Source organism: Stegostoma tigrinum, chromosome 19 (assembly GCF_030684315.1).
Source record: "Stegostoma tigrinum isolate sSteTig4 chromosome 19, sSteTig4.hap1, whole genome shotgun sequence".
Classification (NCBI taxonomy): domain Eukaryota; kingdom Metazoa; phylum Chordata; class Chondrichthyes; order Orectolobiformes; family Stegostomatidae; genus Stegostoma; species Stegostoma tigrinum.
The window spans coordinates 16,588,824-16,610,923 of record NC_081372.1 but is presented as its reverse complement, the minus strand read 5'-3'; the positions used below and the strand labels follow the sequence as shown (position 1 = coordinate 16,610,923).

The 22,100-nt window shown below is 38.5% G+C and overlaps 1 protein-coding gene across 9 annotated transcripts in view; it reads left to right on the top strand.

The window, feature by feature from the left end:
- The window catches only part of LOC125461252 (nuclear receptor coactivator 3-like), a 205,263-nt gene that overhangs the window by 141,024 nt on the left and 42,139 nt on the right, over positions 1-22,100 (top strand). For 8 of the 9 annotated variants that reach the window (XM_048549791.1, XM_048549782.1, XM_048549783.1 and 5 more), the window contains 4 exons: positions 14,612-14,719; positions 18,976-19,148; positions 21,349-21,449; positions 21,675-21,849. In XM_048549791.1, coding sequence (XP_048405748.1) covers positions 14,631-14,719; positions 18,976-19,148; positions 21,349-21,449; positions 21,675-21,849 — 538 coding nt within the window. In that variant the 5' untranslated portion in view covers positions 14,612-14,630. Of the gene's footprint in view, positions 1-11,722; positions 11,766-14,611; positions 14,720-18,975; positions 19,149-21,348; positions 21,450-21,674; positions 21,850-22,100 lie in introns of those variants that run through there. The other variant, XM_048549790.1, reaches the window with a different exon arrangement.

Below are 22,100 nucleotides of genomic sequence, written 5' to 3'. Positions count from 1 at the left end.
CACAATTCCCCCCAGTCCCACCACCCCCGGCACTTTCCCCTGCAACCACAGGAAGTGCTACACCTCCCCTATACCTCCCCCCTCACTCCCACCCCAGGCCCCAAGAAGACTTTCCACATCACACAGATGTTCACCTGCATTTCTGTTAATGTGATATACTGTATCTCCTGTTTCCATTATGGTCTCCTCTACATTGGGGAATCCAACTGAAGGCTAGGGGACCGCTTTGCAGAACACCTAAGCTCTGTTCGCAACAAACAACTACGCATCCCAGTCACAAACCATTTTAACTCTTCTTCCCCTGCACCCCCCCCCCCAACCACCACTGCCACCACTCCTCAGCTGACATGTCCATCCTTTGCCTCCTGCATTGCCATGATGACGCCACCTGAAAGATGCAGGAACAGCGCCTCATATTTTGCTTGGGAGCCCTGCAGCCAAGGGTATCAATGTGGACTTCACAAGCTTCAAAATCTCCCCTCCCCTGACCACATTCCAAAACCAGCCCAGCTCATCCCTACCTCCCTAACCATTCCTCCCACCTCAAGCCCCACCCCCATTTCCTACCCACTAACCTCATCCTGCCTCCTTGACCTGTCTGTCCTCCCAAGACTGACCTATCCCCTCCCTAACTCCCCACCTACATTCGCCTTCACTGGCTCTAACCCCGCCTCTTTGACCTGTCTGTCTCCTCTTACCCTATCTCCTCCTCCACCCATCTTCTATCTGCCTCTGCCTCTCTCCCTATTTATTTCAGAACCCCCTTCCCATCCCCCATTTCTGAAGAAGGGTCTAGGCCCGAAACGTCAGCCTTCCTGCTCCTCTGATGCTGCTTGGCCAGTTTCACACTGTAATCTCATATTTGGCTCCTGCCTTTTAGTCAGTTATTGAGCCTGATTCCAGGTGTCAATTATCATACTGTGACATCTTTTTATCGCCTCTTTCAACCTCAATATTTTCTCTCTGTTAGACTATTATTTGACATCTCATCTGAAATAAGCTGTAATTTTTTTCTGGCTTAGCATTGAGCAGAAAATTGGTTTTCATTTGCACTTTCTGCCACAAAATCTGTTAATTTAGTATTGACTCCAACCTCTTCAAAGCTGCTATCTTTGGCTGACTTGGACTGCTCGCACCTTTTTGGTATCCTATTCAATTTTCAACTCTATATTCTATCTCAATTGCAAAGACTGTTTACTGGGATCTCTGCATCATCACCCTTCCACCTCATTTCGATATAGTCACCTTGGTTACCAAACCCCTAAATTCGGCTATGTGTATTTCCTTTGGGGAAAAAAAAATTGCAACACAAATCCAAACTGCATAATCTTCTAATTATTTCACTGCCACTCAAAAAGGAAAAAAATGGCCTCAATGACCCAATTGCATCAAATTTGCAATTATTTCCCATGTATAAATGTGCCCTGCCTTTGCTTGTCTACTGCTGTTGATTTTTTAAACCTTTGAAAGCCACAGGACCAAATTCAGATGTAAAATTCTAATCTTCCTCTTCAGAGCATCATCTTTGTATTTGTGAAAGATCATGGTGGCGGTTTATTCGTGGGAGGTGAAATAGACATTGCATTGCCTGTTAACCAAGTGTGGAGCTGGATAAACACACCAGGCCGAGCAGCATCTCAGGAGCACAAAAGCTGACGTTTCAGGCTAGACCCTTCAGGGATGTCCGAAGAAGGGTCTAGGCCCGAAACGTCAGCTTTTGTGCTCCTGAGATGCTGCTTGGCCTGCTGTGTTTATCCAGCTCCACATTTTGTTACCTTGCATTCTCCAGCATCTGCAGTTCCCATTATCTCTGATTGCATTGCCTGTCATCAGTTTGGGGTAGAGTTGTTGATGTTGGGATGTGTTTGTGATATTGCCACGGCATTGGAGGACAGAGTCAGTGTATTTCTTACTGTGAGCTGAAATGGAATTGTGGATTTGTTGATATCTGTTTACGACATGAAATGGAATGTTGATGTTAGATTTGGTGGCCCTTCTTGAAGTGAGCTCTGTGCAAGGAAGGATTGGAATTGAGATTATCTCTCCATAGTTGATCTCACGTGCGTCTTTTTTAAAATTTATTCATGGATGTTGGGTGGGTATTGGTGGGAAGATGCACTAATATCTTATAGATTATACCTGTTTGCATGACATCATGTCTTTTCTCAAAAAAACATCATTCATTTATTTCTGTCAAACCAATGTGTAGAGTTACTATTTAGGTTTCCCTTTGAATATTTGATGAAGACATTTAGATAATCTATTTCTAATTGTTGTGTATGTACATTTGCTAGTCAGAGGGATGGAGAAGCTATCTAGATAATTGTCTTATACTTTAAGCTGTTGTGTTGGACTTTGTAAACTCACTTCAGAATGTAGACTGTAAACTATCATATGGGAGGGTATTGAGTCAGAATGGAGTTAGTGGAGAAGAGCATCGCTGACAAAACTGTAGATTAGAACAGGAAGTGCAAGTAGTTGGAAGGAGATGGGGCTGGAAGTAAAAAGACAGCTGAATTGTGAATAAATAAATATTTGTGTATTGATGGAATGAATCATTAACAACTTGATGCTGGTTATGATTGGAAGGATTCCATTTGTCTAATCAGTTGGGGAAAAAAACTTAACTCCCACCAATAGATATGTTATGCCACCAATCATTTTATTCAGGTTCACTAACTTCTATTGTGTCTTCAGACTGTTTGGACTGTATCTTTTAGCGATTCTTTTTTCAAGAATTTGTAACATTCTGTCTCTCCATTTTCTGGAGTGTAATGGGGCATTTATTATATGTTGTGATTGGTGGTAATTGAATTTATGGGGCTGTACTTTTTATATCACCGAACCTGTGTCAAAGTGTGTAATTAGAGTGGCTCTGCCTCTCATTAGCATATTATCATGTTCCATTCAACTATTTACATGCCTTTGACATTACAATTTATTTACGCATCTTTAGTTAGAGTAGTTATCAGGTTCCATTAGCTTTTAAGCCTAACTGGACATTTGATGGATTTTAACTGGTGGCATTCAATACATTATTGGCGGCTTTGCTTGATTGTTTTATTCTGGATAGCCGGTTGGTGAAAGGTAGCTCTGGAGCCGATTTTTACTCAGTCTTGTATTTATTTACAAAGTGAAACTTAACATACGGCTCCCAACTCAACTGCATCACTGATGCAACAAGTATCACTGTTGCAAGAAGTATCTGTAAGTATCTGTTGATTAAAAAAAATATTTAATTAACCGATTTGGGTATTTCATGATACACCAGTGTGGAAAGTGATACTCAAAAGCAGACTTTCTGGTGGAGAGCTCAGGTCGCTCACTGCACAAGAATCAAAAATTATTTTTAATCAACCTGTTCAGACATGCTGTGGCTCACCTTTTGGGGCAGGTGGATGTTTGGTCCAGACTTTCTGGCTAGAGGTGTAGTGAACTTGCTCTTGTGTCACAAGATACTCAAGTTAGTTTTAATCAAGCTTTCTGAACATGTTATGACACTTGCATTGTAGATAGGATTTGAAGCTAGATCTTCTGGTCCATAGCTGGCACCCTGGTAGTATCTCCTTCTTGTTTTCTCAAGTAAAACCCGAATTAATGCCTTCTACTTGCATATGATTAAACACAGTCGATAAAAATCTGGAGTTGAGTCAAATGATGACCATGAATCCATTGCTGATGTTGTCAGAAAAAAATACCATCTGGCTCACTAATGTCATTTAGGGAAGGAAATCTCCCATCCTTACCTGCTCTGGCTTACATGTGAATCTAAACCCACAGCAGTGTGATTGACTCTGAAGTACTTTCTGAAATGGCCTGGCAAGCTGCTCACATCAAAGGTGGCTATGGATGGATAATGAAATGCTGGCCGGTCAGCAACACCCATATCACACAAGTGAATAATAAAGAACACAAGTATTATTGATTTCTTGCTTTGTACCATTATCAGTATGTGATGAATTTAATTCCTTTAATCATTTGTGATTGTTTCTTGAAATGAAATGATTTTAGATTTCAATTTAAGATTAATATATTGTGCTCAGTTATGTGTTTATCATTGCTATCATCTTTGATCTTTCATTCTGTAGTTACTGATGATATTCTACGATTAATGTGTGTGATATATTAGAGATGTTTCAGCTGTTACATAAAGTTATGTGTGGTACTGCACTGTTTGTTTTTCATTTTGCCACTATACTGTACATTGACACTGACTCCTGGTTTAGGGTGAGACAACACACCATTTCCAATCTGCCAAAGATACATACAAAAATGGCATATGTCTGTCAGTTTCTGGGTGTTACACTTAGTAGTCTGTGCAAACTGATTTTAAAATGCCTGATACTTGTTGCCTGACATATAAAACTAATTTCTCATTTAATATTAGTTACAATTCATAGCTATAATTACTTGGGGAACCCTTGATAAATGATGTGAAGAGGACAGCCCATATATACTGTACACTGCAGTTTGTATATTGCAGCCAGGGAGTCACTAAAATTTTCAAATGACTATCTTGTACCCGTTCTCATTGTATGAATTGAGAGCAGCAGTGAAGAGGTACAGGAGCTGGTTGCTCATGCGTGCACTTTACAGATGAGTAGCACGTGGCTTTGGGGCACAGCAAGCCAGGAAGGTAAAAACTATGGCTTAAAAAAAACATTGTCACTAAAGTGTGCCAAAGTCAAAAATTTTGGTGCTAAGGCCACTGCCATGATCCCTGTGGCTTAGCTACTGATTCTCTGGTCACTTTGATGTACTGAGCCAGACTGTGTCTTCTATTTGAAGATGAGCTGCTCTTCCTTTTTAATTACAAAATCAATTAAATTTGTTTTAACTGTGTAGTTATTACCCGCACACTCGACTATTCCTTTGCTGATTGGCCTGCCATTTTGATAGTTAAACTCATCCAACACTACACTGCATGTGTCCTGATACTAGATTTAATTCACCCATAACTTCTGTCTTTACTAATCTTCATTGGCTTTGAGTCCATCAGTGCCTAGATTTTAACATTGTCATCTTTGTGTTCAAAACCTTTCACCCTGTTAATCTGCTGTACCTCTGTAATACCCTCCCATTGCTACTGCAAACTTCTCAAGAACTGAATTTCTCTAACTCTGATCTCTTGTGTGTCCTGCTTATTTAGGTTGTCCTTTGGTAGCCATGCCTTTATTACTTTGAATCTTAATTTTTAACATTTCCTCCCTAATCTCTTTTTACCTCATCACTCCTCTTTACATTTCAAGATGTGTCTCTTCAGTTAACTTTTGGTCACTTTTGCTGTCAATTTCTGCTTGATAATGCTACTGTAAAACACTTTGAGATGTTCAGTCTTTTAAAGATGCTATACATATCTGTGTTGTTATTGTTTAGACAGGTATCATCTTTGTCAATGTGTATTATTTTACCCACAATTAAGTGAATAATTTTAAGTTTGGAATTAAGTTATTGACATTCCTTCTAATATGGTTTAATACAAGCTCCAAGTAACCCCCGTTTACAACATATTAGTATTTAAAGAATTTTTAGCTGGGTTGTGAAAAATTAGTGCCACAGTAATTGATTTTGATACAGTTTGTTAATGCAGTATTATTAGTGGATTGAATGAGGAACCTGGGCGTAGCCATGCAGCTAACTTAAATCTGCCATATTTGTTGTTGGGGTTTCTAATGTAAGGATGAATAATTGACGATCCATGTTCTTATTTTTGACAAATGTTTTTGGAATTAAAACATTAAATCTGAATTACAGTTATTAGTTTTCAGTTAATTAACTGTCTAATAAGCACAAAATAATATCCTAATGGTCAAATTAAAACATTATGGTTTTTGTCTAAGATATTATAAGTTGAAATTCTCCTGGGATTGAATACCTGTCTGAAGTCTTGTTTCACCTATAAAGACTCAATTTATGAAGAGGGAGATTGATTCATTGAAAGTTTTTTTTAAATTGCATTTTGTAGCTATTTGATGCAGGGTCAATACCAAACATTGGAAGACTGGTCTTCACATCTTGCCATCAGTTGACTATTATGTTTGGGAGTTAGAAATGTAGAAAATGTAGGAGTAAGCCATTTGGTCTTTTGAGCCTGCACCACCATTCAATACAATGACAGCTGATCATGCAATCTCAGTATCCTATTCCTGCCCTCTCCCCACAACCACAAGGGCCTCCTCCAGCTTCCTCTTGAATATAACTAATGAACTGATCCCAATAGCTTTCTATGTGAGTGAATTCCACAGGTTCACTACTTGGAGTGAAGAAATTCTTCCTCATCTCAGTTCTGAAGGGCTTGCCCCTTATTCTTAGATCGTGACCCCTCGTTCTGGACTTCCCAACATCGGGAACATTCTTCGTGCATCTAGCCTGGCTAGCCCTGTCAGGATTTTAAATGTTTCTATGAGATTCTCCCCCTCATTCTTCTTTAGTTCTAGCGAATACAAGCCCAGTTGATCCAATCTTTTGTCATTGGTCAGACCCACCATCCTGGGAATTAGTCTGTTGAACCTTCACTGGACTCTGCCAAGAGCAAGAATGTCCTTCCACAGATTAGGAGACCAAAACTGCACTCAATACTCATGGGATAGAATTGTATCAGAGATAATGGGAACTGCAGATTCTGGAGAATCTGAGATAACAAAGTGTGGAGCTGGATGAACACAGCAGGCCAAACAGCATCTTAGGAGCACAAAAGCTGACGTTTCGGGCCTCGACCCTTCATCAGAAAAGCCTTTGTGCTCCTAAGATGCTGCTTGGCCTGCTGTGTTCATCCAGCTCCACACTTTGTTATTTCACGATACTCATGGCGTAGCTTCACCAAGGCCCTGTATGACTGCATCAAGACATCCTTACTCTGATATTCAAATTCTCTTGTTATGAAGGCCAGCATGCCATTAGCTTTTCTCACTGCCTTCTGCACCTGCATGTCAACCTTCAGCGATTATTCCAACATGACACCCAGGTCTCATTGCATTTCATCTTTTCCTAAGCAGTAACCGTTCAGATAATAATCTGCCTTCCTGGTTTTGCGACCAAAGTGGATATCCTCATGTTTATCCACTTTATATTGCATTTGCCAAGTGTTTGCCCAGTCAGCCGTGGAAAGACTGTGAGAAACACTATACAGAGACGAAACTGGAAGAAAATTGACTATACAGATGCATAAACGCCAACTAGCCACCAAGAGACACGACCAGTTCTCACTATACATGGACAACAAGGGACACGAATTCAACTGGGACAATGAATCTATAATCACACAAGCCAAGCAGAAACATGCCAGGGAATTCCTGGAGGCCTGGTATTTCAATGGGAGCTCCATCAACAAACACATTGAATTAGACCCTGTGCACAAACCATTGAGAAACAAAACCAGAAATAATTCCTGTCGCCCCAGTAAACTGAGGCATACAAATAACAAGCATGACAGAACACCAGTGCTTCACCAGAGGCACACTGACAATGCTACCTAGCTGGGTGATGAAACGTTTGCAACCAAATCCACCAGCTCAGTGAGCATGTCTCCAACCTCAACCTTACTGAGCCAGTCTGTCCAAGTCACCCTGCTTCTCAGCATCCTTCTTAGATTGCACACTGCCACACTGAGCTTTGTGTCGTCTGCAAATTGGAGGTATGGCACTCGGTTCCTTCATCTAGATCATTAATGTCTATTGTGAACAGCTGGGGCTCCAACACCGAACCCTGCGGCACTGCATTCGTCTCTGTAACTCTGAAAAGGATCTATTCTCTCACTCTGCTTCCTGTCAGCCAATCAGTTCTCTATCTGTGTCAGTATGGTACCTCCGATACCATGGGTTTTAATTTTCCTTGCTTATCTCTCATGTGAAACCTTGTCAAAAGCCTATTGAAAGTCCTGATACACAACATCTGCTGTATTAACCTTGTCCACTCTATTGGTCACATCCTTGAAAAATTCCAGAAAATTTGTCAAGCATGATTTCTCTTGAGTAAATCCACGCTGACTACGACTGATTCTGTTGCCACTTTGCAAATGTTCACTTATTACATTTTGAATTGACTCCAGCATTTCCCACACTACTAATGTCACTCTACCCAGCCTGTAGTAGCCCATTTTCTCTCTCCCTCATTTTTTTTGAAGACTGGGGTTACATTAGCTACCATCTAGTCCATTGGAACTCTTCTAGAGTCTACAGAATGCTGGAAAATGATCTCCAATGAATTCACTATTTCTGGGGCCACTTAGTTAGGTAATCTGGGATGCAGAGCATCAGTCCCTGAGGACTTATTGGGTTTTAATCCCATCAATTTCCCCAATACTACTACTTGACTAATAACGAGTTCCTTCAGTTCGTCCTTCATGCTTGAGCTTCTGTCACCTAGCATTTTCTGAAGGTTGTTTGTGTCCAGCTTAGTGAAGACATATCCAAAGTATTTGTTTAACTGGGCTGCCTTCTTTTTGTCCACTATGAATCAACCCGATTCTAACTTCAAGGGACCTACGTTTGTCTTCACCAGTCTTTCTTTCACATTTTTATGTTTTCTGCAAGCTTACTTTCACGTTCTATTTTTGCTCTCTGAATTGAACCCTTTTGTCCTCCTGTGCTGAATTTTAAATTTCTCCCAGTTCTCAGGTTTGCTACTTTTGTTGGCCAATTTATATGCCTCCTCTTTTGCTTTAGCACGATCCCTGATTTCCCTTGTTAGCCAGGGATGAACCACTTCTGTTTTACTGCTACTCCAAATAGGGGCATGCAATTATTGAACTTCATATATGTATTCTTTAAATGTCTGCCATTGTCTATCCACCATCAAATCCCTAAGTACCCTTGTCCACCTTATCCTAGCCGTTGCATGCCTCATATGACCTCATGGGAAAGGATGTCTTATCATCAAGACATTAGTTTACACTAGTGTTTTCTGAACTTGGTATATTAGTAATGCTGCACGAAACATGAGAGAGTCTAATGTGGAATTAACCATAATGGGACTAATTAACTCAAAATCTATGCATGGCATTTGTGAAACTGCATGTTTTGAGAAGATGATATCAGCTTATTGCCAAAATTACTTTCACTCGATGTTTTTGTTTCCACAATCAAGTGTAAATAATTTTTAGTTTGTCTTCTGATTTTCAGCCATCATGGATACAAACCTCTGATCACGTCTGTTTTGAGCTAGCAACAGGAAATTGAACAAGACAGAAACATGGTATCCTGTTAAATTATTTCCTGTTAGAGCAACCTATTTGGCCTTCTCTCAGTAAAATCTTTGGTACTTGGGAGGTTGGAGCTTGCCACATGGGCATTTATGGGGAACCAGTATCCTAGCATTACATTGCATAGTGATTTTAAGCACCAACAAGCTGCCTTGGAACATTTTAAAAAATTAGTGTTAGATTCACAAGGGAGTTGATCTCATGACAGCATCAGTGGAGTAGGCAGCATGATCAACTGAAGAGCAAAAATAGACGGAGTCTGCATAACAGCTACGTTTCCTAGAATGCTTACTAAACCAGGAGGAGGGAGGGAGGCATGTTTAGAAGAGAGCCTGTGATTTAAACCATGTTAACTCTTAGCTATTGAATAAGTAGTAATTGTATGTAGTTTGCATCATTTTATTATTGCGTTGTTACGACAGTTTTTAAACTATTTCCCTCAGAACAAATATCATTATATGCAATGAACATAACTATTTTGTGCAAGGTTTTATGAAAGGGATCATTTGATTTTTGATTTCACAGTACATTAGTTGTTCATATATTCTTTCAATTTTGATTTTGTGAGCAGGTATCCTGCAGATCTATGGTTTGCAAAGGTTCATATTTTATAATGCAGGCCAAACAGCCTGTCTGGAATAGTGTGTACTCAGATTGTCAAAATTAAAAAAAGGTAGGGCTAGACAAATAGTCTTTTTTGAATAAAGAGACTATTTTAAAAGTAAAATTGAAAACTGTGTGTAATCATAGGTCAGTGAGCGGAGAGATGTTAGGTAAATGAGATTTGGGACAAAATAGGATGTGTACGTAAGCGTTTTGAGGTTGACTGTAGTTGGGATAGAGCTGAAAGAATGTGTATTTCAGTTTCTGTGTTGGAGGGCACCAAAGAACAAAATGTTACATTTGTGATAGATGGGATGTACAACAGGTCACATGAAAAGGACACTAAAATCACAATTTTCATAAAGTAAATGCAAAATAATGCAGGTACTGGAAAGTTGAAGGTTGGCTACAAAAGAGAGGATACACTAAGCTGGCTAGGCAGAATCAGTGGAGAGAACGAGCAGGTTTGAGATCAAGAGTCGAGTTGCTTTGGCAGAACCCCAACTGAGTGCCACTGTTGTTGAGCAGTGCTACTTGATAGGATGGTTGATGACCTTTCCCTCACTTTGGTTGAGCGAAGACTGATGGGGTCAGTAGTTTGCTGGGTTGGATTTCTGGGGTGGCACATACCTGGTAAATTTTGCACATTGCCCAGTAGATGCCAGTATTGTAGCTGTATTGGAACAACTTGACTAGGGCACAACTCTGGCACAGAAGCCTTGAGTGCTATTGCCAATATGTTATCAGGGCCCATAATCTTCGCAGGCTTCAGTTCTAGGCCATTTCTTGATACTAATATTGTTGTCTGTGATAGGTAGGTTGGTGAGGACATAGTCAAGTAGTTGCCTGACTTCCTACCAGAGATCCAGTTTAGCAGCTGATGTCTTTAGAAACCCACCATTTTTATCAGTACTGGTGCTACTAAGCCATTTTTGGTGATGAGCAGGGAATCCCCTATCAGAATATGTTTTATTCTCCTGCCACCCAAATGACGTTTGACATGTAGGAGTACTGATTCATTAGCCGAGGGAGAGCAGTGGATGTTAATCAGCATAAAATTTCCTTGTCAGTGTTCGACCTGATTCCTTGGGATCCAAGTCCATGTTTAGGGCTCCCATGGTAATTCCCTCGACTGTAATATCACTGTGCTGCCACTCTGCTGGTTGAACTTCATTTCTTAACATTGCATGTGTAAAATCTGTTCTTATGTCTAGGTCTGTTCCAAAGTCTCACTTTCTTGTGTGTTGCTGTAGCCAACTGTTACTTTCCAACCTGTAACATTTCATACCTAACAAATATTTAATTTCCTCTTCCTTGGTGTAGCCATAAAACACAAAATTAAAAATCCTGCTACAAAAGCTTAAATTCACTATTCTGGTTGCACTCCCTGGGTACTAGGCATAGTGGGGTGTGTGTGTGTGTGTGTGTGTGTGTGTGTGTGTGTGAGCGCGAGAGAGAGAGAGATGTTTTTGTGGAATGTTTCTGATGTGGAGTGTGATACGCCAACATGATTGTCATGACCTCCTGGGTTGATTAGGCTAATTTAAAATTCAACTACCGTAATCCTCCGAATAAAGGAACAGCAAAAACCATTTTTCTACAGGGCTTTACTGTGGCTTTCCAATGTAGAGTGTGATCGACTTGAGTTTTATATTGGCTAAACCAATGAAAATTTAACTACCATAATCCCCCATTAAAGAGAATTTTCTTTGCGTCAGTTTCTTAGCACTGCATTAGATTGCTGTACTGCACATGGAATAAAAAAAATTGCAAAATTATTGAAGTGCAGGAAGTTGGGAAAGGAGTGCACCATTTGCTTCTCTCAATTTGCATCTCTCTTCAAAAAATGTGGGGCGGAAAAAATGGAACAAACTTGCCATCTTTTTCCAGGTGGCCATGGAGGAAGAGTAAGAAATTGGAGGAATATTTGTGACAAAACCTGGGACTGTACAACTGTTAACAGGTGTGGATAATTAGACATTTTTTAGCTGGGCTGTACTTTCCTATGCCCTAACTAACTGAGTACAAGAATCTTTGGCAGTTGATTTAGAAACAGTACATGAAAAGTTACAATTTGGCCAAAAGTACACAACAAGTGTTGTCTGACTGAAGTGTGACTATACTCTGCATCTGGTCAATGATGTTACTCCCTCTGATTTAATGTAAAAAAAAGTTGCAACTTTTGTCCAATGGAACAATTATTTTTACTAATGTTTACGAAAGTAACTGCTTTAAAGTCAGTTGCTTCATCCTGGAAATTTATGTAAATAAGACAAATCAAAGGTCCAAGCTCTGACCTCTGTAATACTCCACATTATTACAATTCACCTGGCCTGACTGTATGCCTTTCACTGTTTGCTTTTTATTTAACCAGAGTTCCTACTAGGTCACGTTGAAATGACCATGTAGCCTTTGATATACTTTACTTCAGCTTCTGGGAAACCCGTCTATAACTATCTCATAGCCTGTTCCAGTATGTACTACCTGTAATATTTTCAAAGAAATTAAGATGAACGAGAACTTGTCCTAACTTCATGCTGTTAGTTATTATGCAAGTACACTGGTTACTTATTAAACCATTGCACCACCAATAGATCTCCAATGTACACCATCATACACTTGCCATTATTTTAACCAGTTGTTATATACATAGTTGGGCCACATTGAAATGATATAATAGTGAATATCTAATTGTCACATATGCATAAGATGAATCCAGTTTGTCATCAAGCTAATTACGGCACTAAATATTTTCCTTAGTAGAAACACCATTTTAAAAATTTATATTCATACGTTAAGCATGAACTAGAAAATCAAATTTGGGTATAGCACTAAAAACAAAGTGGACATTTAAACTGTCTAAATGTGTGGTTTCAAGTTTATTTTTTGTTTTGAGTCGATTTACCAGTTTTACAGGGGAAAAAGAAACTTCTACTTCCTGTTAACAAGGAGCGGAAGTTGTGCTTAAACGAACAACCAAGCAGCAAAATGGGAGGAAAAAACAACTGTTTCCAGCAACTTGGAATAATTACTCTTAACTAGTCAACAGTAGTTAGATATGATTTTTAAAAAAATTGCTTGATCCTGTACTTACTGTTTGTAGGAAGTGCAGGTGCTTTTCAAACTTTTTTGAAATGTATTTTAATAGACATGTTTAAAGACTTTTCAGATGTATTTTTTATTGCGGCTGGAGACTGTATCAAATGAGCTAACATTGATTTATTGATCTTGGTTTCTGGAAAGTAAGGTAGACTTCGTACAAGCATAGATTTCTTAAAGCGAAATGCTGCTTCACGAGTCCTGTTGCAGGACCATTATATAGATACTTATTTCTGTGATCATCTGCGTGTAAGAACGAGGTGGCAGTATGTTCAATTTGGAGAAAAATGGCTAAAAAAGGATAAGTCTTTATAAAGTTTTACACACTTTGAGAGCAGATGTGAAATATAGGGAGGAAACGCTTGTGTTCTTGCAGGGCCATAAGTCCAAGTTTGCCTGTGTAACTCCAGCCAGAATCTTCAAGGTCTGTCAAGATACTTGTTTATTTTTGGGCAGGTTATTACCTTAAGATTAGAGTCTGCCTACATCTGATTCATTGGTCGGCATGGCTCTGGCTCATTGCAGTTGTTGCGTTCCTTGTGATTCACACCTAATCCTTTAGGAATTTGTTTTTGTGGAATCATGGAATGGTTACAGCACAGAAGGGAGCTAATTGGATCCTTCTGTCCATGCTGGCTCTCAGCAAGAGCAACTTGAGTACCACATCAAGCCCTTGCCCTATGGCTCATCAACTTTTTTAAATTTCAAGTTCATTGTGCATTTTTCAAAGTTTGATTTGTAAATTTTATGATTTGTGCAAGCAACTTAAACATGGAAAATTATGTTTACCTTTCCCATTTGAAGTGTAAGTGTTAAAACATTCTGTGAATTTTGAGTTCTGGTAGCCTTGAAGAATGAAAATCATTACAACACAATCTGTTCTGATTCTGTTTTGAATTGGTTATATTCACTGGCTGCTTACTGAGTATTTCCTAAGGATTTGTCAGAATTGTAAGTTTTTAGTGTTATTTGGTGTAATCCCAAAAACTTTCAGTGGTGAGCTTATATAGTTTAAATTGGCTGTCAGTCAAAGTTGATTCCTGAAAGAACCTGATGAGGTCTTTTCGCTAATCCCAAGAGAGTTTCATTGTAGCCCTTGGTGTTAGTTTGGACTCTGACCATGAATTCGGGGCATATAAATAGCCAGAATCTCAATGTAACCATATAGACTGAAATCTGTAAGCATTTTTGCATGTTTTGCATCCGTATTCAGACAGTGAGGTGTGATTAGTTCCAGTGTTAAATCAGATTGCCTGAAATACACAACTTATCTCATCTGTCAGCCTTGTTTATGCAAATTGATTAAGAACCGTAATGAAGTAACTGTGTCATTTTTTTAATGTCAACTAAGTATCTCTCTCAAAACTGAAAGGAAATTAGGGTCACGTGCGGGACAAATGGAAAATGACGTACTTTAATGCCTCTACAGAGGTGGCACAAAATGAAAGCACAAGCCCTAGTTACTTTATGCCTATGATTAAGGTTGGCATGCTTAGTTTTAGGTTATAATTGGTTGTATTGGTACAGTTGAATTTCCCATTTTCTTTGGACTTGCATAATCTGACATAAAGCTATTTGTGTATTTTTGAATTTTTAAAAGAAACTTGTTAATTTTTCCACTGGATAAGAAAGATCCTTCTAAGTAGCGACCTCTTCTAGAGAGAACTTGTATTTGAGTTGAGCCTTTATTTCTTTGATTTTGTTTCACAGTTGCTGATATGTGAATAAGATGAGTGGACCCAGAGAAAACTCATTGGATCTGGTAAATTCTGATTCAAGGAAACGAAAACTTTCATCCTTTGATGCTCAGGGATCAAGGTAGGTAAATAGCCAGAATTAAGATTCCATTTGAAGCAGATCTGATTTAACTGTCTGTGACGGCATCATAATTACGAGAGTAAGATGTCAATTTTACTTTCTTGTTTCTCTGCTTCTGTCGCCCCAGCCACATGGCAACCTACTGTTTGAAAATAATAGTTTCTCTATTTGTGGCCATTTGCAGTGAGGCTCAAAAGAAAGGTAGTGCTTATTTGCATCAGGTGTCCAAGTTTGAGGTCCAGTTGTAATCGTATTGTGAATGGATAGATTGGGAGAAGGAATTTAATTTTTCTCTTTTTTTAAATATTTTCCCTTGCAGAAATTGCTGTCAGGTTACTCCAGGCTTATGATAAGCAACGAAGATTTTTAATTGGCTACAGAATGCCACTACCTCTGAGCATCCTAATTTTAAGTATTAGAAAAATATTTTTAAAGTGCACAAAATAATTTACTGGTTCTATTAATGTACAGTGATTAGTATTCTCTTCAGATTCTTATTACAAACCCTGTTTGTCGTGGCAAATAAATGTCAAAACTATTTAGAATGTGTACATAATTCACCACAAAACAATTTGACAGGCTTACTACGAAAGCTTACAGTATCATATGTTTTATTAACAAAGACATGGAGTACAAGAATGATATGTCGTATCTGTATGAGATGCTAGTTTGGCCTCAGCTGGGATGTGAGGCATTAGAGCAAGTACAGGAAAAAATTGAAGTTATTCAAGGGATGAGGAACTTCAGTTGTGGAGATTTTGTTTTAAAAGAGAGGATGTCTGATAGTATATGCTGCTATCTTGAGCAGATAGGGAGAAACTATTCCCATTAGTTGAAAGGAATGTGAACAAGAAAGCATTGATTTCAAGTACATAGGAAAAGAATTGAACATGGCATGAGAAATTATTTTTCACACAGCGAATGGTTAGCACTTGAAGCACACTGCCTGAAAGTGTCATGGAGGCAGGTTCAATTTTGGCATTCAAAAGGATTGGTTATTTGAAAAGGAACTATGTATTTATTGAGTTCTGGGGAGAAGAATGGTATGAAGTAAAATAATCATTTGGAGAGCTGGTGTAGACACAGTCACCCAAATGGCTTCCTCCTGGATTTGTCAGTCACACAAACAATGTATCTTTGGACTAAGTTCCATCGCCATTTTGGGAGCAGTAAAAATACTTGTGGACTCTTGATCTGAATTTCCACACTGCCCAAAATATTGCTTGACTCAACTGCCATGTAAATTTTCACAAATGCATTGCAAAAAACACCATCTTAATCATATCTTTTGAACTTGTCTAATAGTATAAAGTGGAATCTGCCATAAACTTTGCTAATTTGTTCAACATTAAGTCTATGTGCGAACCATGTATTATTTTGAGGTACATGAAATGTTCGTGAGGAGTGAGAGATCTTCTAACTTAAAACACAATTTCATCTCTGCCAAAATACAGTTTTACACATCAGCTATCAGTGTAAATTTTCTTCTTGTAAATGTACTTTGACTCAGATGGCTAAATGGCTTGTTCACAATGCAGTGATGACAACATTGCAAATTCACTTGTCGCACCAGCTGAGGTTACCATGGAGGTCCAACTTGCTCAGCCTTCCTCCTTTCCTGAGGTGTGGGGCCCTCCGGTTAAACTCAAGACCCAGTCATTTTTCTCCTATGAGGTAGCAGCCTGGGTCCTCTGGAACTGATTACTATTTACTTCAATTCAATGGAGGCTTCTGAATGTAAAATACTGACTTGGTGCCACCTATGGGAAATTTCGCAGTAGTGCAGAATTATTTCCCTATGCTATATACCATATCTCTAAATTAAAAACATTGGTCAGGATTTCCTGGAAAATTTGATTGTTGACGTACACTGTAAATGGCAACAATTTCACATGTCAATCTTTCCATTGCGAACGTACAGTGAAGTTTTCTGGGAAAGACATTTGAATGCACCACATTGAGCATAAAGTGAAATCAGAATCTCCAAAATAGCATGCAAATTACTTTGTTCATCCACAATTGGATTAAGCAGATCAATATAGGCCTGCTCTGAATTTTAAACTTCAAGTCTTTTTGCTATACTGGACTTGATGACTTGGAGAAAATGGCTTGAATTGTGGACCCACTCAAATATGACATTCGGTTTTTGGTAACATCATAAAATTCAAGTTTAACATGTACCACTTAATTAGAAGTTGGCAATAATTGTAAGCTACTTGTAAAGTCTCAGATTAAACAAAGCTTCACTGTATCAACAACACGTTGAGACATTTAAATCTAAAATAGAATGCTAAAATTTGTTAGTGGGCTTTTGATGATCTAAAATCTAAATCTGTTAGATTTGGCTTCTAAATCTAAAAGCTTGAAACTCTCTCGCTTCTCGAGCTTGTGATCCCAGCTGATAGTTTCTGCTTATTCTTCATTGGATCAGCACGGAACCTGTCTGTCATTCTCTAGAGCAATCACTTATCTGTGTCACTCTGCATAGCAGCAGCTTCACCCGGAATAGCCTCGGAAGTTAATGCCTCTAATTAGTTTGCATCATCTCCATTCTTTCAATACCATTTGTATGATCTGACAGATTACCAAGCATTTTTAGCCTTAATTGAAGGACATATTGGATCAAAGATATCTGAGACAAGCCTATACTATTCTCTTGCTAATTTGGTTGTAAACTGTTGAGGCATCTGAGAACCATCTGTCATGTACATTTTGGTTTGCCTTGTTTCTATATCTTTTATGTTTGGCACCATCTCCTCCAACTATTCACTTGGGCTTATCAAACAAATGTCAATCCAGAATGTTCCTGCGCCAACATGCTTCACCATTGGAGTTCCTGTTTACTCACTGTGATAAATAAGTGAGGTAAGGGGATGTTAAACTACAATACCAAAGTCATACGGTTATGATTCCAGCAAATAAGAATATGATTTTTCCAGTATTGCTGAGTGAAAGCTGGCTTGATAGATCATCAGTTTTGTTTTTGTATTTGGTTGCTGCAGTGGTCAGTCACTGAATATGTTCACGTGAGGCTGTTAATATGCTTCTAACAAAAAAGCAAATGTTCATTATATAATGAGAAAAAAAGCCATCTATATAAAACAATTTAGACAGATCTTATCAAAAATAGTAAAAAGAAAGGTTCACCTCATCTTTTATTGCCCCGGCATTATGCTCTACAGATGCACAATGCCAGTGAAATATAAAATTTCTTGCTGAATGGCAACATCATGCATATTCACCGCATATGATTTTCCCTGAGTATCTCAAGCCATTCCAGAGACTTTTATGTGAATTTGACTGCTTTGAAGCTCTTGAAATAGTTTATGACATCATTCCAGTCCTGATGGCCTAAAGATTCCTGCAACTGCCCATCTTCTGGAATAGATCTTTTTTTTCCCTCAACCTCTTTGTTGCTCTGACTCATCTATCTGTTCGGTGGGTTGTAATAATTCCACTTGGTAAACACCCTTGTCATTATCTTCCCGGGTAACTTGCTAATCATTTTATTTCAGTCACTTACTTTCAGAAGTTAATTACTTACTTCAAAAGCTTTAGCTCACTGTTCCAAACTACTTTATGACATTTCTTTTTAAAAAAATTAGACCTTCAGAGCACTGAAACTCAAAATCTGATTTGCCCCTTTTTCAGGATCCGAGTTCCCAAAATAGGAACACTTTCTTTTAAACTTTCATCACCATATCATAGTAATTTAGGTATTGTTGTTTACTTAGTAGATTGAAAATACTTAATTGTTCTCCTCTCCATGAAAGATAGAGATAAATGTACCAATTCTTCATTCCTGTCAATTCTTCATTGACAGAACCTGATTTTGCAATAAGCTTACTTTACCAGTTGCCAATTCTGTTCTGCTGTTGATTCAAGAACAAATTAGTATTACAGTATTAAATTTACATGAGTGTACTGTGGAATCTCATGCTGACAAACCCGTTCCATGAACCACTTTATTTAAAAGTCACATTCTAGAAGATATTTTGGCATACCAAGTTATCTTTTCTTGGTGAAGACTAATTCAGAGTACAACACTTACGGAACTTTGCTATGATAATAACCATACAGTTCTATCATGCAGAAGTCATTGATTTTTGTGGCAAAAATGAATGACAGATTATACAGATTGTGATGAAAGCAAACTGATAGTCCTTTATTCTGATCAAAACTAGACTCTTGTGAAGTTGTATGTTGGTAATCATCATTTAGAATATTCAATACCCTGTATAACTTGTGTTTAACAGTGTGAACTGCAGCATTGAAAAGCGTCGTCGTGAGCAAGAGAGCAAATACATCGAGGAGCTGGCGGAACTAATCTCTGCCAACCTAAGTGACATTGACAACTTCAATGTCAAACCCGATAAATGTGCAATTTTGAAAGAAACTGTGAGGCAGATTCGTCAGATAAAGGAGCAAGGTAATTTAGTACGTTGTAACCTTCTATAGGGTGCTACTGAGAGAAATATTCAGTGAACTGAGCCACTTTCATATTTTATTTGAGGTATACCTTGGGTTTACTACATTCAAGATACCTTACAAATGTGAACATTGTGGTAATAAGCCAAAGTTTCCCAAAACTCTTGCCCCTATTGTGAGACTTGAACATTGTTGAGATTTTTTGATGAAAGCTGTGAACCTCTGAGGTGGGAGAGATCACTTACGACAGCAAGGGATTCGGGACCTTTACAGCAGCCATTGCTGCTATGGAGCTTGCTGTCCCACAAGCCTCCACTTTGGGAAGCACAATTATAAATGTTACTTGAATTACTTTTGATATATTATGGTTTCAAAGTTAAGAGTTAGTATTGAATTCCAGGAAAAAAAAATTGGTGTCTTCTGATGCTAATGTATCTGTAAAATGTTTTACTGTTCCTACTTAGCTTCTTTCTTAGCTTCAGATGATCTCTCACCATTACGCTAGTCTTTATGGTATGTCACTAAATATTATTGGTGATCTCTGCCTAATAACAGTCACCTTGACCTTGAGTAAGTGTAGTCATTAGTTGTATCAACACTGTAAAAACAGGTGCCTCAGCTCTGCAGTAATGGACCTTTCAAGCATTTACAGCTAATTGTGCAAGATTGAGATTAATTCTTTTTAGCCAATTGCAGGAATGCACAAGGTTTTGCTTTAAAAATCAGCAGCAAGATCAAAAGTAATGTAGCTTGGCCATTATGTAACTGCACCCCTCTGGGATGTTGAGCGGTGTACAAAACTAACTTAGAACCCTAAGAAACAGCAAGCTTTAGAGTCTGATTCATAATTCCATAAGACCATGGCTGATCTGATTGTTGCCTTTATTCAACTTCCTCGACCCTCTGTTTTCTTTTATTAGGTTCAGAAGTTCTCTTCCCACTATATGAGCTGTTATGTTATTTTTCTCTCAACAAAAGTGGTCATTCCTGTCTAGTCGTAATCAGCCTAACATTGAGTGAGTGGAAGTCGTTGCAGGCAGTGGGTACTTCTATCAAAACTATAAAAACAAGGTATCTCAGGTGCTGCAAAGATGGATCCTGCAAGCGATTTTCAGCTGACCATCAATCAAAACTCTAACTCCACCCTGAATATATTCAGTGGTACAGCTTCCGTTGTTTCTAACTGTGTGCCATGAAGTCGTGCGACCCACCTGTGGGCAAAGATTTGATTACTCAAACAAGATGCAAGTAGACTAGGGGTGGGGGATTGCAGCCTGATCCGCCCAGTATTATAAAGGCACTGCATGTGCACTTTCTTTAAAAAAAAATGTAGAGGGGAACAAAGGAAGCTCTCAAAAACCATAGGAAGTGTCACTGTAATAGTTGTATCAACACTGTAAAAGCAGGTACCTCAGCTGCTGCAATAATGGACCTTCCAAGCAATTACAGCTAAGAGATCACCAATGATACTTAGAGACAGACCATAAAGACTAGTGTAACAGCAAGAGATCTTAAGCTAAGGAAAGAACATTGCTAGGAACAGTAAAATATTTTCCAGATATGTTAGTATCAGAAGACACCAATTTTTTTTCTGGAATTCAATGTTAACGTTTAACTTTTGAAGGCATAATATATCAAAGATAATATTTTACTGTTTTTTGGGGAAAATGATGCCAAGCACTCAGGGAAGAAATTTCTCCTCCCCTCTGTCTTAAATAGGAGGCACCTAATTTTTGTCGGTGACTCAAGTTCTAGATTTCTCCATGAGAGCAAATGTCATCTCAATACGTATTCTATCGAGCATGCTCAGAACTTCTACCAAAAAAAGCTGAAACTCAAGATGGTGCAGGTTTTTGAATAATAAATTCAAGCCATGTTTATTCAGTCAACCTCTGATTTCCCCAAATGTATTATTTGCACGGACTATTACCTAGCCCTCAAAAGTTGCCATTGCTCTAGGTAAATTTTAAGATTATTAAGCTCTGGTACTAGTGTAATGGAATTGCAATTGTAAATTGCAAGAAATTAACTTGTGCTTTAAATGCTTTTCAAATCTAGATATAGCAGCTCTATTTACAATTTTAAATATATACCCCATGGTATTTCTAACAAACAATGGACACATGGCAGAGAATGCAACCTTTCTATTTGTGCTTTTTAAAATTTCTGTACAGGTAGAGATGGTTTGTTTTTCTTCATAGGAAAAGCGTCTTCAAATGAAGATGATGTGCAGAAAGCAGACGTATCTTCAACTGGACAAGGAGTCATTGACAAAGATTCATTGGGACCTCTCTTGCTGAAAGTAAGCTTCAAATCCACAATAGATTTTATTTTCATGTTTACTTCGATACAGATTTCAATTTTGAATGAAAGGAACTTCCAGTGGGTGGTTCAATCATCTAAGTAGACTTTCCTCTGAATGCAACTGCACATAATTATTTAATATGAATCTTTTCTTTACTGCTCTGAAATAAATTTGGATTAATATTTCATAGTTACATTGCAAGGCTTTCTTTGTGGTTTATAGGCCTTGGATGGCTTTCTGTTTGTGGTCAATCGAGATGGAAACATTGTTTTCGTGTCTGAAAATGTTACCCAGTACCTTCAGTACAAGCAGGAGGAGCTTATGAACACAAGTGTGTATAACATCCTTCACCAAGAGGACCGTGATGAATTTCTTAGAAATTTGCCAAAATCTACAGGTAGGACAAATATTTTAATTCTTCTATGTTCTGGTGCATTTGTGCATTAAGGTGAATAAATAAATACTTCATAGTTGCGCCGCCGCCCCCCCCCCCCCCCCCCCCCCCCCCACCATGGAGTATTTGAAATAGATGCTTGGTTCCAGATGAATCTCAATATTCTGTCTAATCCAACAACTAGCTGAACATTCACATTTCTGGAGAAGGTGGAATTCCAATTATGTTAATTGTGCATCTGTAGATGATGGTCG